Source organism: Euprymna scolopes, chromosome 27 (genome assembly GCF_053919585.1).
Source record: "Euprymna scolopes isolate OS-2025 chromosome 27, ASM5391958v1, whole genome shotgun sequence".
NCBI lineage: Eukaryota > Metazoa > Mollusca > Cephalopoda > Sepiida > Sepiolidae > Euprymna > Euprymna scolopes.
The window spans coordinates 87,506,915-87,525,509 of NC_136508.1; the positions used below are offsets into that span (position 1 = coordinate 87,506,915).

The following is an 18,595-nucleotide window of genomic DNA, read 5'->3' on the forward strand; positions in this document are numbered from 1 at the left end:
TTATGGTAGAAAAGTTCATTGGTTTGTATTTTTAAGTAGTTTGTAAAAAAAAATTTTTTTTTTAATTCATGGACAGTTTAAAAAAAAAATCAAAATGGCAGCGACTTTGAAATGGAGAGCCTCGTTTTCAATTTGACGAGGGGCACCTGAGTATTCTGTGTTAACAATTTAAGAGAGTTCCGTCAATGTTAAGAATATTTATAAACATATTTTAATGTTTTCCGTTATTTTGTGCTTGAGGAATATTCGATTATGGCATGTGTAGTTTATATAAAAATTCATTTAAGTAGTTATTGCCTAAAATTTCGTTTTAATTTCGGTTCGCTGAAATTATTTCAAGTAATGAGCATTAAAACTATTTCAAAACAAAAAAAAAAACATGAACTGAACTTTTATTGACTATGGTAACATTTATTTCTTGTATATTTATTTTTTCAGGTAGTCGTTTGTTGGCTTTTCTACTAAACACTCTTACTAAATAATATCGACAAAATATCGAAAAACAAAGAAACGCAAACAGTTTTGAAAAATAATGAAGCTTTACTTACTTTAGTAAAATAATCCGAAACAGCAAAATGGGATGTTAAAAAAGTAAAGACGTAATTATTTTAGTTTTTTAAAGCAAAGAATCGGTATAAATATGAATAAGAAGAAAATGGCGCCCTTTTCAAGCAGAACAGCTTTGTTTCAGTTTTATAGTATTGAACGGTGTAGTATTGCGCCGTCGGATTCAGGGTTGTACTATTGTGATGTAGAGAACACGCAGAAAGGGTTGTAATCAAACTGAATTCCTTCTAGTACACTAACAAAAAAAAGCTTAAACAGATATATAAATAAAAATAAAAAGGTTATGTAATGTTTTTAAAAGACACGTTATCATGTGAGCAGGATTTTTTCCTTCTTTTGACACGATAACAAGTAACGTTCTTATTATTTATCTATTTATCTATTTTCGAAAGAGTGCCACGTGCAAGTGGAGAAGGAAAAAAACAGAGTTATGCAAAATTTGTGTCAAGAATTGTCTAAAGTTCTGACTTTTTAAAAAATTTTTTTGGGCTTTCACTTTAATAAGAACGTGAATTTATGAAGTGTATTTATTCGACACAATATGATTCACCTAAAAAAAATTAATAAAAGCTAACATGAATTAAGATTAAAGTTAAGGTGTTATTGTGGACCCTCACCCCTTTCAAAAAACCTTGTTAAACTTTGTGACATATTTACATTCTATGGAGGTCAGGAGCGAAAGAACACCCAATAATTTTATTATACCATATTTCTTCAAACTGAAACATAATTATGAAAGTATACTTAGGCAAATAGATATGAACAGTCTTTGTTAAAGTTTGTGCCTTGTTTCCATGGAGTACAGGCGCGAACGCAGACCCCACAATTTTTATGAACAACCGTTCTGCCAGATCAAACATACCCCTTCCTTATCCTCGATGCATCTATCATTATATGTAATCAGTTTTTTAAAATAGTCAACCATATAGGAGCCTATTCGTGACCAGAAACACGTTCAGCTTTATATTATAGATAATATATATATATATATATACTATATATATATGCACTATATATATACATATATATACACATATATATAATCTATATATATATACTATATATATATATATACTCTCTCTATATATATAATATATATATACTCTATATATATATATATATACTCTCTCTCTATGTATATACATATATATACTCTATATATATATATATATATATATATATATATATACTATACATATATATAATCTATATATATACTCTCTCTCTCTCTCTCTCTTTATATATATATATATATATATATATATATATATATATATACTATATCTAGACTTTTCTCTGTCTGTCTCTCTCTCTCTCTCTATATATATATATATATATATATATGTATATATAAATATATATATACTCTATATCTAGACTTTTCATATATACATATATATATATTCTCTCTCTCTCATATATATATATATATATATATATATATATATATATATATATATATATATATACTCTATATATAGTCTTTGAAGTTTTTAACCTTTAAAACTATACAAAAAAAAAATTTTATCATTCGTTAGAAAACCATCTAGTCAGTAAGTCATTTAATCACTTGCAATCATTGCATCTACTCGCTCTCGAATTTACTATAATACCAATAATTCATTTTTCAAGGGATCACCAGTTGTTTACCATGAAACACTGTTTTGGGGATTTAAAAACAAAACAGTATATTACATCATGGCTCCCCAGCAGTGTTGATCAAACACTACCACCCTTAATCTTAGGAAGAAGACATGTTACAAACATTTGATCCAATTTCCTATTCTTAATTGCAATTACTAAACTTTTCATACTATAAAAATGAATTTCTTACCTGTGCGATTCATCAATTTCCACATTTAAAATGGATACATTTTTTAATTTATCAGTCTTGTATTTATAAGATTAGGATTAATCCATTTAACTACTTATCACCCCCACTATGATTAGTATTTAGTATATTTACATTCTTATTTAAAATTAGATATATAAAGGTTAAAAATATTTTTACATATATATATATATATATATTTTTTTTTATATAAATTTATTATATGTAATTATAAATACATTTTATACATTGCTAATATAGTTTTGGATTTCCTTTATTAATATAGTCTGGTTTATCTTAAACGATTCAAAAGCATCAGGATAACGAACAAATGGTTTTTAACTGTTTAAATATTTTATTTTTATCCCCACCTTGTTTTATCATCCTTATTACTAAACTAGAAACTGGTGGTATAAAGTCTGTTAGTTTTAAAGTAACGCGAGCTATTCTCAAAAACTCTGATATAATGGTTCCATAAAACATAACAACAGGGCAGGTGCTATCTTTATGGGGCATACGTACTATTTTAAAGGGGAAAACGTTTCTTTTATCAAATATTTTATAAAGAAAAATCCCATCCTCAATTTTTATATCTAAATCCAGAAATGTAGCCTGTTGTCTTCTATGTTCACAGTTCAATTTTAATTCGTTTGGATATATAAGATGTTTATTTTTTTCGAATTCATCATTATGGTTTATACATATAAGGTCATCTATAAATCTCCTACATCCATGAAAGTTATATGTTTAAGATATATCTGTTTTTAATAGTGATGACATATATATACTCGAGTCTATGTAAATACAAATTTGCCCAAAATGGTGTAGGATCCAATCCCATTGGGATACGTATCGTTTGGAGTAATATTTTATTTCCTATTTTAAAATAGCATTCTTATATATATATATATATATATATATATATATATATATATATATATATATATGCTATATATATACTATATATGCATATATATACTATATGTACATATACTATATGTACATATATATATATATACATATATATACTATATATAGATATATATACTATATATACATATATATATATACTATATATACATATATATATACTATATATACATATATATACTATATACACACATATATATATACTATATATACATATATATACTATATACACATATATATATACTATATATACATATATATACTATATACACATATATATACTATATATACATATATATACTATATATACATATATATACTATATATACATATATATATATACTATATATACATACTATGTATACATATACTATATATAAACACACATATATATATACACATATATATATATATATATATATATATATATATACAGATACACTATATATACATATATTTTCTTTTTACACAGGCATCACCACATTATTAAGGCCAAGAGGCCACTCAAGGATAAGAGTTAAAGAGTGTACAGTAGAAATTGAAAAATAAAGTAATCATTAGTAATGAAAATTCGGTAAATTTGTTAAATTATATGGAACAGCTCATCAAGAACTTGTTTACGTTAGACTTGAAGACAACCATATTGTAGTCAGCCGGAAAGCAGGAAAACGGAAGACAATTCCACAGGTGTGCAGTTCTAAGAAAGAAGCTTTGTTCATGGAATCTACGTTTAGGTTTAGGCACAGATAACAAGTGGGGAGATTATTGATAGTGTTTTCAGCTAGACGAGTATTTCTTGTGAAAGTTTGGCGAGGGGGACCATAGACTGAAGCTCAGTCGAACACTTTCCATGAAAATAACGATACATCAGAGACAAGCTCGCAACATCTCTTCTGTGAGATAGAGGCTGCAGGGAAGAGAAAAGGACATCTCCTACGAGACTACGAAGTTTATTTTGAACTCTATCAAGGCAGGACAAGTTCTTTCTAGCTGCTCCTGCCCAGATGTGGCATATACTATATATACATATATGTATATAAAATAAAAATTATTGGAATTTTCCCCTTTTCTTTTCTTTGTACATATTTGTGAATTATTCCATAGATTTCGGCTTTTGGATTATTTTGAACCAATTACCTTTCACCAGACTATCCATTCACGTGTAATCACCTTTTTCTTCACCATATTCCCTCTGTTTCACTTTTTGTAATCAAGTAAGATATTTGACTTACTTGTAGTTTCATCAAATACTTTTGTATGCAAAACCCGATCTCGCATTTTATTAATTCCTACCATCTAATGAGAAGGAAACTATTTCTCCCAAACTCCGCGGATTAAGGACTATCCACTTATTAAACATTTCCTTTTCATATTAAATATGTTTTTAACTCTTTTTCAAAGTGTTTTTAACATGTTTTGATAAATGTTTGCTCATATATATATATATATATATATATATATATATATATATATATATACATATATACATATATATATACTATATATATATACTATACATACATATATATACTATATATATACATGTATATATATACTATATACATATATATACTATAAATACATATATATATTATATATGTATATATACTATATATACATATATATATTATATATATATATATATACTATATATACATATATATATACTATATATACATATATATACTATATATACATATATATACTATATATACATATATATACTATATATACATATATATACTATATATGCATATATATACTATATATGCATATATATACTATATATGCATATATATATACTATATATACATATATATACTATATATGCATATATATACTATATATGCATATATATATACTATATATACATATATATACTATATATGCATATTTATATACTATATATACATATATACTATATATACATATATATACTATATATACATATATATACCATATATACATATATATACATATATATACTATATATACATATATATACATATATATACTATATATACATATATATATACTATATATACAATATATACATATATATACTATATATACATATATGTATATACTATATATATACATATATATACTATATATACATATACTATATATATACTATATATATACTATATATACATATAGATACTATATAGACATATGTATATACTATATAAACATGTATATACTATATATACAGATATGTATATACTATATATACATATATACATACTATACATACACTATATACTATATATACATATATATATACTATATATACATATATATACTATATATACATATATAATATATACATATATATACATATATATACATATATATACATACTATATATACATATATACTACATATATATACTATATATACACTATATATACATATATATATACTATATATACATATATACTATATATATATATATATTCTATACATACATATATATATACTATATATATATATTCTATACATACATATATATATACTATATATATATATATATTCTATACATACATATATATATATACCATATATACATATATATATACTATAGCGTGTCCAGGACTGATGAAAAAATATATACTATATATACATATATACTATATATACATATATACTATATATATATATTCTATATATACATATATATATATATACTATATGTACATATATATATACTATATATACATATATATATACTATATATACATATATATATATACTATATATACATATATATATACTATATATACATGTATATACTATATATACATATATATACTATATATACATATATATATATATACTATATATACATATATATATATATACTATATATACATATATATATATACTATATATACATATATATATACTATATATACATATATATATACTATATATACATATATATATATACTATATATACATATATACATATGTATATACTATATGAACAAATGATTAATAAAACATGTTAAAAGACATCTTGAAAAAGAGTTAAAAACATAGTTAATTTTAAAAAAGGAAGCACAAGATAAGTCGATAGTCCTTAATCCGCGGAGTTTCGAAGAAATACTCTCCTTCTCATCAGAGGGCAGGTATATACTATATATACATATATATATATATATATACTATATCTACATATATATATATATATATATATATATATATATATACTATATATGCATATATATACTATATATGCATATATATACTATATAAAGATATATATACTATATATTCATATACATACTATATAAAGATATATATACTATATATACATATATAAACTATATATACATATATAAACTATATATACATATATAAACTATATATATATATATATATATATATATATATATATATATATACTATATATACAGTGATGATCATATTTATTGGCATGGTAAAATAAAAGTTAAATTTTGTCTAATAAATTCTAAAAAAGGGATTAAATTAAAGAAAATAACAAAGTATATTATGTATTTTTAACTGGCCTTTCCGATGCAGCAATCGGATTTTAGAAAAAATAAATAACAAAGGAACAACAAACATAATTGCAAAAAACCCTTGTTCAAAATTATTGGCACGGCTTTGTTTTTCTTTTAGTATCAGTATAATATCAATCAATTTCCGGTTTACGTGCTTTCTGAACTTTTTTATAGCCATATTATGCTTGTTTAACGCTAATTCAGTGAATAATTTTTTTCAGATAATTTTTAGATAGCGATTTATTTAAACTATTATAAGTAACTAAATTATAATTTTCAATCGCCATGGTTAAAACTAAGGAACACAGCGAAAACGTCAGGAAGCTTGTTGTAGCATGCCATACCAATGGGGAGGGCTATGATAAGATTTCAAAGAAGCTAAACCTTCCCAAATCCACTGTTAGAGCCATAATAAACAAGTTCAAATCGCAAGGCCACGTTATGAGTTTAGAGGGTAGAGGGAGAAAAAGGATTCTTTCCCCAAGAGATGAACGGAAAATTGTTCGACAAGTAAAACAAAACCCAAGGATCTCTGTTGGGGAGATTGTTGATGAACAGAGCACCTCTGGAGTGAATGTATCTCGACATACAGTTGGTAGAGTTTTGAAGAGAGCTGGTTTAAAAGCATGTTGTCCGAGAAAGACTCCCTTATTGAAGCCTATGCACCTGAAAGCAAGGCTAGCCTTTGCAAAACGTCATATTGATAAAGATGTTGCATTCTGGAAACGTGTTCTATGGACTGACGAAACGAAAATAGAGTTATTTGGCCATAATAAAGTGTCTTATATTCACAGAAAATCTGGCGAAGCTTTCCTGCCTAAGAACACCATACCCACAGTGAAGCACAGTGGAGGCAGTTTGATGTTTTGGGGATCCTTTGCTGCCAGGGCGACTTGTTAAGGTCACAGGTAGCATAAAAAAGGAAGATTATGTTAAAATATTGGATGAAAACCTGAAAGACTCTGCTAAAGAGCTCTCACTTGGTCGTCGTTGGTGGTTCATGCAAGATAATGACCCAAAGCATTCGGCTAAACTGACTAAGAAATGGCTTGAGGACAATCATATTAATGTTTTGGAGTGGCCATCACAAAGCCCAGACCTTAATCCAATTGAAAATTTATGGAGAACATTAAAATTGAGGGTAATGCAAAGGAAGCCTAAGAATCTTATTCAATTGGAGGATTATTGTCAGGAAGAGTGGGCTAAATTTACTACTGAAGAGTGCAACAACTTGGTTGTAAACTATGAAAAGCGACTGAGGAAGGTAATCAAGGCCAAAGGCTATACAATTGATTATTAAATAAATCGTGCCAATAATTTTGAACAAGGGTTTTTTGCAATTATGTTTGTTGTTCCTTTGTTATTTATTTTTTCTAAAATCCGATTGCTGCATCGGAAAGGCCAGTTAAAAATACATAATATACTTTGTTATTTTCTTTAATTTAATCCCTTTTTTAGAATTTATTAGACAAAATTTAACTTTTATTTTACCGTGCCAATAAATATGATCATCACTGTATATACTATATATATATATATACTATGTATACATATATATATATAGAGAGAGAGAGAAAATAAAAAAGGAACAAACCGTATTATATGTTCACCAACGTTTCGTCTTTATTTCGAGACTTCCTCTGGGTGAAATAAAGACGAAATAAAGACGAAACGTTGGTGAACACATAATACGGTTTGTTCCTTTTTTATTTTCTCTATTTTGTCGGAATACTATTTCCATTATTTTCATCATATATATATATATATATATATATATATATATATATATATATATATATATGACTTAGTTTTATGCTCGTAATAATTATTGATAAATAATATTTAAAAAAAAAATAAATAAAAAAGTAATACGTTCAAAAAAATGTGGGTGAAAAAAATATAAACAAACGGCTAATAACTCCTTTCTTATAATAAGCGATCAGGGAGCGAAAAGTAAGAAATTAGTACAGAATCGCTAATAAAAACATAAAAATAAAATAAATAAAAATTCAACAATCTTATATATATATATATATATATATATATATATATATATATATATATATTCGAAATATTTTTTTCAAGTTTACGAATTGAATAATTCTGTAAACTTAAGTAAATCCTCATTTACAGAATATAAATTGGATTTCTTTACATACATATATATATATATATATATATCGCTTTTTAATTCTGCAAAATTTAGTATTTAAACCCTTTAGAGATCATATAATATTGTTAGAATAGTACAATTATTTTATGATAGTAATGCAAGAATATTGGTTTTAAATTGATACAATCTGAAATAAATACAAATAAATTATTTTCATAGAAGAAGAATCATCATTTTTATAGTATTAACACTGATAGACATTCATTTCACAAGAAATATTATTATACAAATGCCTATAGAAAGCATAGTGGAATTTCTACAGAATCCTGTTAGTATGACTATATTAAAATAACTAAGAATATATTGTGCATGTTTAGTAATATTAAAATAAAGACAAAAAAAAAGTCAAAAATACATTAGCTAATCTCACTTCCAGAAGCGTTTAGAGACCTTTTGTGGAAGTTTAGGATTCTGGGTAAACGCTTATACACAGAAATTTTTGTCCTTGTCCAGAATTACCCATATATTAAAAAACAACATTTTTTTAAATCTGTATGATGTGCGTAACACTGGTGAAACGATTATATAATATTCTGAAAATCAAGTTAATTGATCATTCAGTAAGAAAATCAAATTTTATGAGTAACAGAAGAGTGGCTGTCTTGTTCACCATTTTGAAAATAATCTTAAAAAAGAAAAAAGGAAATAACTCAATTAAAATTTTCAAGATTTATAATCAATTTTTGGACTGTGATATTTTTTTATTTTTGTTTTTTTATATGGGGAGAATTCTGGACAAGAATCGAAATTTCTAATGGATAAAGATTTTTTTTCTTACCTGATGGATTTTTGTAAAATGGGCAGTTGTTGGCACAATTGTTGCGCAGTGGATCAGTTGGACTTGTGCCACAGGGACACAGAAAAGGCACTGGAACATTGATCTTGCTACATTTCTCTTCAAGCATCTGCATTAAAGTAATTAATTTCCTGTGGATATAATCAAAAAAGATGACAACTAAATATATAACTGCAATAAAACAAATTGTATCTTGTTTACTGTGAAAACAATGGGAGAAGAATTATAGAATATAGACAATTCCATACAAAAAGAATTATAGAATATAGACAATTCCATACAAAAAGAATTATAGAATATAGACAATTCCATATAAAAAGAATTATAGAATATAGACAATTCCATACAAAAAGAATTATAGAATATAAACAATTCCATACAAAAAGAATTATAGAATATAAACAATTCCATACGAAAAGAATTATAGAATATAAACAATTCCATACGAAAAGAATTATAGAATATAGACAATTACATACAAAAAGAATTATAGAATATAGACTATAACAAACAAAAAGAATTATAGAATATAAACAATTCCATACAAAAAGAATTATAGAATATAGACAATTACATACAAAAAGAATTATAGAATATAAACAATTCCATACAAAAAGAATTATAGAATATAGACAATTTCATACAAAAAGAATTATAGCATATAGACAATTCCATACAAAAAGAATTATAGAATATAAAAAATTGCATACAAAAAGAATTATAGAATATAGACAATTACATACAAAAAGAATTATAGAATATAAAAAATTCCATACAAAAAGAATTATAGAATATAGACAATTACATACAAAAAGAATTATAAAATATAAACAATTCCATACAAAAAGAATTATAGAATATAGACAATTCCATACAAAAAGAATTATAGAATATAAACAATTCCATACAAAAAGAATTATAGAATATAGACAATTACATACAAAAAGAATTATAGAATATAGACAATTCACTACAAAAATAATTATAGAATATAGACAATAACAAACAAAAAGAATTATAGAATATAAACAATTCCATACAAAAAGAATTATAGAATATAGACAATTCCATACAAAAAGAATTATAGAATATAGACAATTACATACAAAAAGAATTATAGAATATAGACAATTCCACACAAAAAGAATTATAGAATATAAACAATTCCATACAAAAAGAATTATAGAATATAAACAATTCCATACAAAAAGAATTATAGAATATAGACAATTACATACAAAAAGAATTATATAATATAAACAATTCCATACAAAAAGAATTATAGAATATAGACAATTCCATACACAAAGAATTATAGAATATAGACAATTCCATACAAAAAGAATTATAGAATATAAAAAATTGCATACAAAAAGAATTATAGAATATAGACAATTCCATAAAAAAAGAATTATAGAATATAGACAATTACATACAAAACGAATTATAGAATACAGACAATTCCATACAAAAAGAATTATAGAATATAGACAATTCCATACAAAAAAATTATAGAATATAAACAATTCCATACAAAAAGAATTATAGAATATAGACAATTCCATACAAAAAGAATTATAGAATATAGACAATTCCATACAAAATGAATTATAGAATATAAACAATTCCATACAAAAAGAATTATAGAATATAGACAATTACATACAAAAAGAATTATAGAATATAAACAATTCCATACAAAAAGAATTATAGAATATAGACAATTACATACAAAAAGAATTATAGAATATAAACAATTCCATACAAAAAGAATTATAGAATATAGACAATTCCATACAAAAAGAATTATAGAATATAGACAATTCCATACAAAAAGAATTATAGAATATAGAAAATTCCATACAAAAAGAATTATAGAATATAAACAATTCCATACAAAAAGAATTATAGAATATAAACAATTCACTACAAAAAGAATAAGAGAATATAGACAATTACATACAAAAAGAATTATAGAATATAAACAATTTCATACAAAAAGAATTATAGAATATAGATAATTCCATACAAAAAGAATTATAGAATATAAACAACTCAATACAAAAAGAATTATAGAATATAAACAATTCTATACAAAAAGAATTATAGAATATAAACAATTCATTACAAAAAGAATTATAGAATATAAACAATTCCATACAAAAAGAATTATAGAATATAAACAATTCCATACAAAAAAAATTATAGAATATAAACAATTCCATACAAAAAGAATTATAGAATATAAACAATTCCATACAAAAAGAATTATAGAATATAGACAATTACATACAAAAAGAATTATAGAATATAGACAATTCCATACAAAAAGAATTATAGAATATAGACAATTCCATACAAAAAGAATTATAGAATATAGACAATTCCATACAAAGAGAATTATAGAATATACAGAATTCCATACAAAATGAATTATAGAATATAAACAATTCCATACAAAAAGAATTATAGAATACAGACAATTACATACAAAAAGAATTATAGAATATAAACAATTCCATACAAAAAGAATTATAGAATATTGACAATTACATACAAAAAGAATTATAGAATATAAACAATTCCATACAAAATGAATTATAGAATATAGACAATTAAATACAAAAAGAATTATAGAATATAAACAATTCCATACAAAAAGAATTATAGAATATAGACAATAACATACAAAAAGAATTATAGAATATAAACAATTCCATACAAAAAGAATTAGAGAATAAAGACAATTACATACAAAAAGAATTATAGAATATAAATAATTCCATACAAAAAGAATTATAGAATATAGACAATTCCATACAAAAAGAATTATAGAATATAAACAACTCCATACAAAAAGAATTATAGAATATAGACAATTCCATACAAAAAGAATTATAGAATATAAACAATTCAATACAAAAACAATTATAGAATATAGACAATTCCATACAAAAAGAATTATAGAATATAAACAACTCCATACAAAAAGAATTATAGAATATAGACAATTCCATACAAAAAGAATTATAGAATATAAACAATTCCATACAAAAAGAATTATAGAATATAGACAATTCCATACAAAAAGAATTATAGAATATAAACAATTCAATACAAAAACAATTATAGAATATAGACAATTCCATACAAAAAGAATTATAGAATATAAACAATTCCATACAAAAAGAATAATAGAATATAGACAATTCCATACAAAAAGAATTATAGAATACAGACAATTCAATAACAAAAGGAATTATAGAATATAGACAATTCCATACAAAAAGAATTATAGAATATAAACAATTCCATACAAAAAGAATTATAGAATATAAACAATTCACTACAAAAAGAATAAGAGAATATAGACAATTACATACAAAAAGAATTATAGAATATAAACAATTTCATACAAAAAGAATTATAGAATATAGATAATTCCATACAAAAAGAATTATAGAATATAAACAACTCAATACAAAAAGAATTATAGAATATAAACAATTCTATACAAAACGAATTATAGAATATAAACAATTCATTACAAAAAGAATTATAGAATATAAACAATTCCATACAAAAAGAATTATAGAATATAAACAATTCCATACAAAAAGAATTATAGAATATAAACAATTCCATACAAAAAGAATTATAGAATATAAACAATTCCATACAAAAAGAATTATAGAATATAGACAATTACATACAAAAAGAATTATAGAATATAGACAATTCCATACAAAAAGAATTATAGAATATAGACAATTCCATACAAAAAGAATTATAGAATATAAACAATTCCATACAAAGAGAATTATAGAATATACAGAATTCCATACAAAATGAATTATAGAATATAAACAATTCCATACAAAAAGAATTATAGAATACAGACAATTACATACAAAAAGAATTATAGAATATAAACAATTCCATACAAAAAGAATTATAGAATATTGACAATTACATACAAAAAGAATTATAGAATATAAACAATTCCATACAAAATGAATTATAGAATATAGACAATTAAATACAAAAAGAATTATAGAATATAAACAATTCCATACAAAAAGAATTATAGAATATAGACAATAACATACAAAAAGAATTATAGAATATAAACAATTCCATACAAAAAGAATTAGAGAATAAAGACAATTACATACAAAAAGAATTATAGAATATAAATAATTCCATACAAAAAGAATTATAGAATATAGACAATTCCATACAAAAAGAATTATAGAATATAAACAATTCAATACAAAAACAATTATAGAATATAGACAATTCCATACAAAAAGAATTATAGAATATAAACAACTCCATACAAAAAGAATTATAGAATATAGACAATTCCATACAAAAAGAATTATAGAATATAAACAATTCCATACAAAAAGAATTATAGAATATAGACAATTCCATACAAAAAGAATTATAGAATATAAACAATTCAATACAAAAACAATTATAGAATATAGACAATTCCATACAAAAAGAATTATAGAATATAAACAATTCCATACAAAAAGAATAATAGAATATAGACAATTCCATACAAAAAGAATTATAGAATACAGACAATTCAATAACAAAAGGAATTATAGAATATAGACAATTCCATACAAAAAGAATTATAGAATATAAACAATTCCATATAAAAAGAATTATAGAAAATAAACAATTCCATACAAAAAGAATTATAGAATATAAACAATTCCATACAAAAAGAATTATAGAATATAAACAATTCCATACAAAAAGAATTATAGAATATAAACAATTCCATACAAAAAGAATTATAGAAGATAAACAATTCCATACAAAAAGAATTATAGAATATAGACAATTACATACAAAAAGAATTATAGAATACAGACAATTCCATACAAAAAGAATTATAGAATATAAACAATTCCATACAAAAAGAATTATAGAATATAGACAATTTAATACTAACAGAATTATAGAATATAGACAATTCCATACAAAAAGAATTATAGAATATAGACAATTCCATACAAAAAGAATTATAGAATATAGACAATTACATACAAAAAGAATTATAGAATATAGACAATTACATACAAAAAGAATTATAGAATATAAACAATTCCATACAAAAAGAATTATAGAATATAAACAATTCCATACAAAAAGAATTATAGAATATAGACAATTACATACAAAAAGACTTATAGAATATAAACAATTACATCCAAAAAGAATTGTAGAATATAGACAATTACATACAAAAAGAATTATAGAATACAGACAATTCCATACAAAAAGAATTATAGAATATAGACAATTACATACGAAAAGAATTATAGAATATAAACAATTCTATACAAAAAAAATTATAGAATATAGACAATTACATACAAAAAGAATTATAGAATATAAACAGTTCCATACAAAAAGAATTATAGAATATAGACAATTCGATACAAAAAGAATTATAGAATATAAGCAATTCTATACAAAAAGAATTATAGAATATAGACAATTACATACAACAAGAATTATTGAATATAAACAATTCGATACAAAAAGAATTATAGAATATAGACAATTACATACAAAAAGAATTATAGAATATAAACAATTCCATACAAAAAGAATTATAGAATATAGACAATTACATACAAAAAGAATTATAGAATATAAACAATTCCATACAAAAAGAATTATAGAATATAAACAATTCCATACAAAAAGAATTATAGAATATAGACAATTACATACAAAAAGAATTATAGAATATAGACAATTCCATACAAAAAGAATTATAGAATATAGACAATTCAATACAAAAAGAATTATAGAATATAGACAATTCCATACAAAAAGAATTATAGAATATAGACAATTCCATACAAAAAGAATTATAGAATATAAACAATTCCATACAAAAGGATTATAGAATATAGACAATTCCATACAAAAAGAATTATGGAATATAGACAATTCCATACAAAAAGAATTATAGAATACAGACAATTACATACAAAATGAATTAAAGAATATAGACAATTCCATACAAAAAGAATTATAGAATATAGACAATTCCATACAAAAAGAATTATAGAATATAAACAATTCCATACAAAATGAATTATAGAATATAAACAATTCCATACAAAAAGAATTATAGAATATTGACAATTCCATACAAAAAGAATTATAGAATATAGACAATTCCATACAAAAAAAACGATCTGAAACCAATTATTCTTTTGAAGATGCTTTTAATATTAAACAAAATTGTTGCCGCTTAGATTGTTGACGTTAGCCACCAATTAAAACACTTTACATAGTAGAAATACAGTATAGCATTTCCAAAATAATATGTTTATTTAAGAGTGTTCTAGATTTTCACTATTAATCTTTTTTATTAATCAACTCTGCAGCAACATCAGCAAAACGAATTTCCATAGAATTTTTTGGAATTCAAACTAGCAGAGAATACCTTGGAAGTTTCAAGAGGCATAACCAAACATTTATTCAAGGACTGTTTCCTGGTTGCACCATAGAGCATTCGTTTCAGAGATTTCTTGCATGTCAACATAAAATTAGAAGCTTGAAAACTAACCAATAACACACAAAAAGAGCTATCTGTTGCATTTTAATGTAATTAAATATTTCAAATGATTTTGAAATGAAAAAATATAAAAAAATATCAAATGTATTCTGAATACCTTATATATATATGAGAGAGAGAAAGAGAGAGAGAGTTTTTTCTTTTTTTTTAAATTTAAATTGACAACTATTTTTCTTAATTGTTGATTTGGTAACTGTTGGTTATTTGGAGTTCAGCTTGGTTTGGCAATTGATCATTAAAAGACTAACACACGAACAGTGTTTGCAAATTGCAAATGATACAATCAATTTACTGAGAGAAACATTAGATGAATGAATAATTGCACAAAACGGACCTACCAACTGACCACTTCATTTGTGCCATCTAACCCCATTAGAATATATTCTTTATGGGTTTGTAAAATCCTGTGTACACTGATAAACCAGAGATAACAAGACGATTTTAAATAAATGTTATTGCCGAAATACAGCTTAATCCAATCCATAGAGTTTTTGAAAATTGGACCTTTGGATTACCCTATATACATGTAAGCCATGTGCCTGAAACTATTTAAATTATAATTGCCAGAAATTAATCTTTGGAATAAACCACATATTTGTAAAATAAATAAAAATTAAGGAATATCTGGAAAACAAGTGGAAGAAGAATGGAACACATGCACAAAAACAAATAACATGAACATCAATCGACAATCAAAAATAAAAAAAACATAAGAGGAACGGAAAGATAGTACTAAACTGAATACAAATAAAACAGAAATAACCAAATGACTACCTGCCATGTGATCAAAACTGAAGAAACATCACAATCACCCACTGCTATGTGATAAAAAATGAAGAAATGACCCACTGCTTTGTGATCAAAACTAAAGAATCACCAAAATGACCAACTGCTATGTGATCAAAACTGAAAAAACACCCAAATCACCCACAACTACGTGATCCAAATTGAAGAAATGACCCGAATGGCCCACTGCAATGTGATCAAAACTGAAGAATCACCAACATGACCAACTGCTATGTGATGAAAACTGAAAAATCATCCAAATAACCCAATGCTATGTGATCAAAACTGACGAAACAACCGAATCACCCACTGCTATGTGATCCAAACTGACGAAACATTCAAACCACCCACTGCTATATGATTAAAACTGAAGAAACACCGACATGACGCACTGCTATGTGATCAAAACTGAAGAAACCCCCAAATCATCCACCGTGATGTGATCAAAACTGAAGAAACACACAAATCCCCCACTGCTATGTGACCAAAATTTAAGAAACATCAAAATCTCCAACTGCTATTTGATCAAAACTGAAGAAATATCCAAATCTCCCACTGCTATGTAGCCAAAACTGAAGGAACACCCCAATCACCCACTGTTATGTGATCAAAACTGAATAAACACCCCAATCACCCACTGCTATGTGATCAAAACTGAAGAAACAGCCAAATTACCCACTGGATCATTCCATGTCAATTCACCAGGCCATTACACCCACCGACTCCGAATTACTTGAAATTTGGCAAAAATATTCCCCTTCATGAGTTAGGAAAATTTGCCAAATTATTTGGTCCTAAATCTTACTGTTTGGATTTTAGAGGGGGGGTAAAATTTGCATGTTTTTGCTTCCAAATTTATGCCATGAAACCGTACGGAATTTCAGTGTTTTATAAGATAAGAAAAAAACTACTTCCTCTTCTAACTGATCAAAACTGAAGAAAAAACCCAAATACCCCCACTGCTATGTGATCAAAACTCAAGAAACACCCAAATCACCTTCTTCTATGTGATCAAAACTGAAAAAACAACCAAATCACCCACTGCTTTCTGATCTATGCTTAAGAATCACCAAAATGACCCACCACTGTGATCAATACCGCAATCACCCACTGCTATGTGATCAAAACTGGAGAAACACCCAAATCAACAAGTGCTATTTGATCAAAAATAAAGAAACACCAAAATCACCCACTGCTATGTGATCAAAACTGAAGAAACATAAAAATCACCGACTGCTTTGCGCTCAAAACTGAAGAAACACCCAAATCACCCACCGGTATGTCACCAAAACTGAAGAAACATCATATCACCCACTGCTTTGTGCTCAAAACTGAAGAAACGCCCAAATAACCCACTGCAATTTGA

The 18,595-nt window shown here is 24.4% G+C and overlaps 1 protein-coding gene across 4 annotated transcripts in view; it reads right to left on the reverse strand.

Annotated features, from left to right (window-relative positions):
• Positions 1-18,595, reverse strand: part of LOC145248967 (uncharacterized) — a 133,949-nt gene that overhangs the window by 29,554 nt on the left and 85,800 nt on the right. For all 4 annotated transcript variants that reach the window (XM_080110775.1, XM_080110773.1, XM_080110776.1 and 1 more), the window contains one exon: positions 9,810-9,958. In XM_080110775.1, coding sequence (XP_079966901.1) covers positions 9,810-9,958 — 149 coding nt within the window. The remainder of the gene's footprint in view (positions 1-9,809; positions 9,959-18,595) is intronic.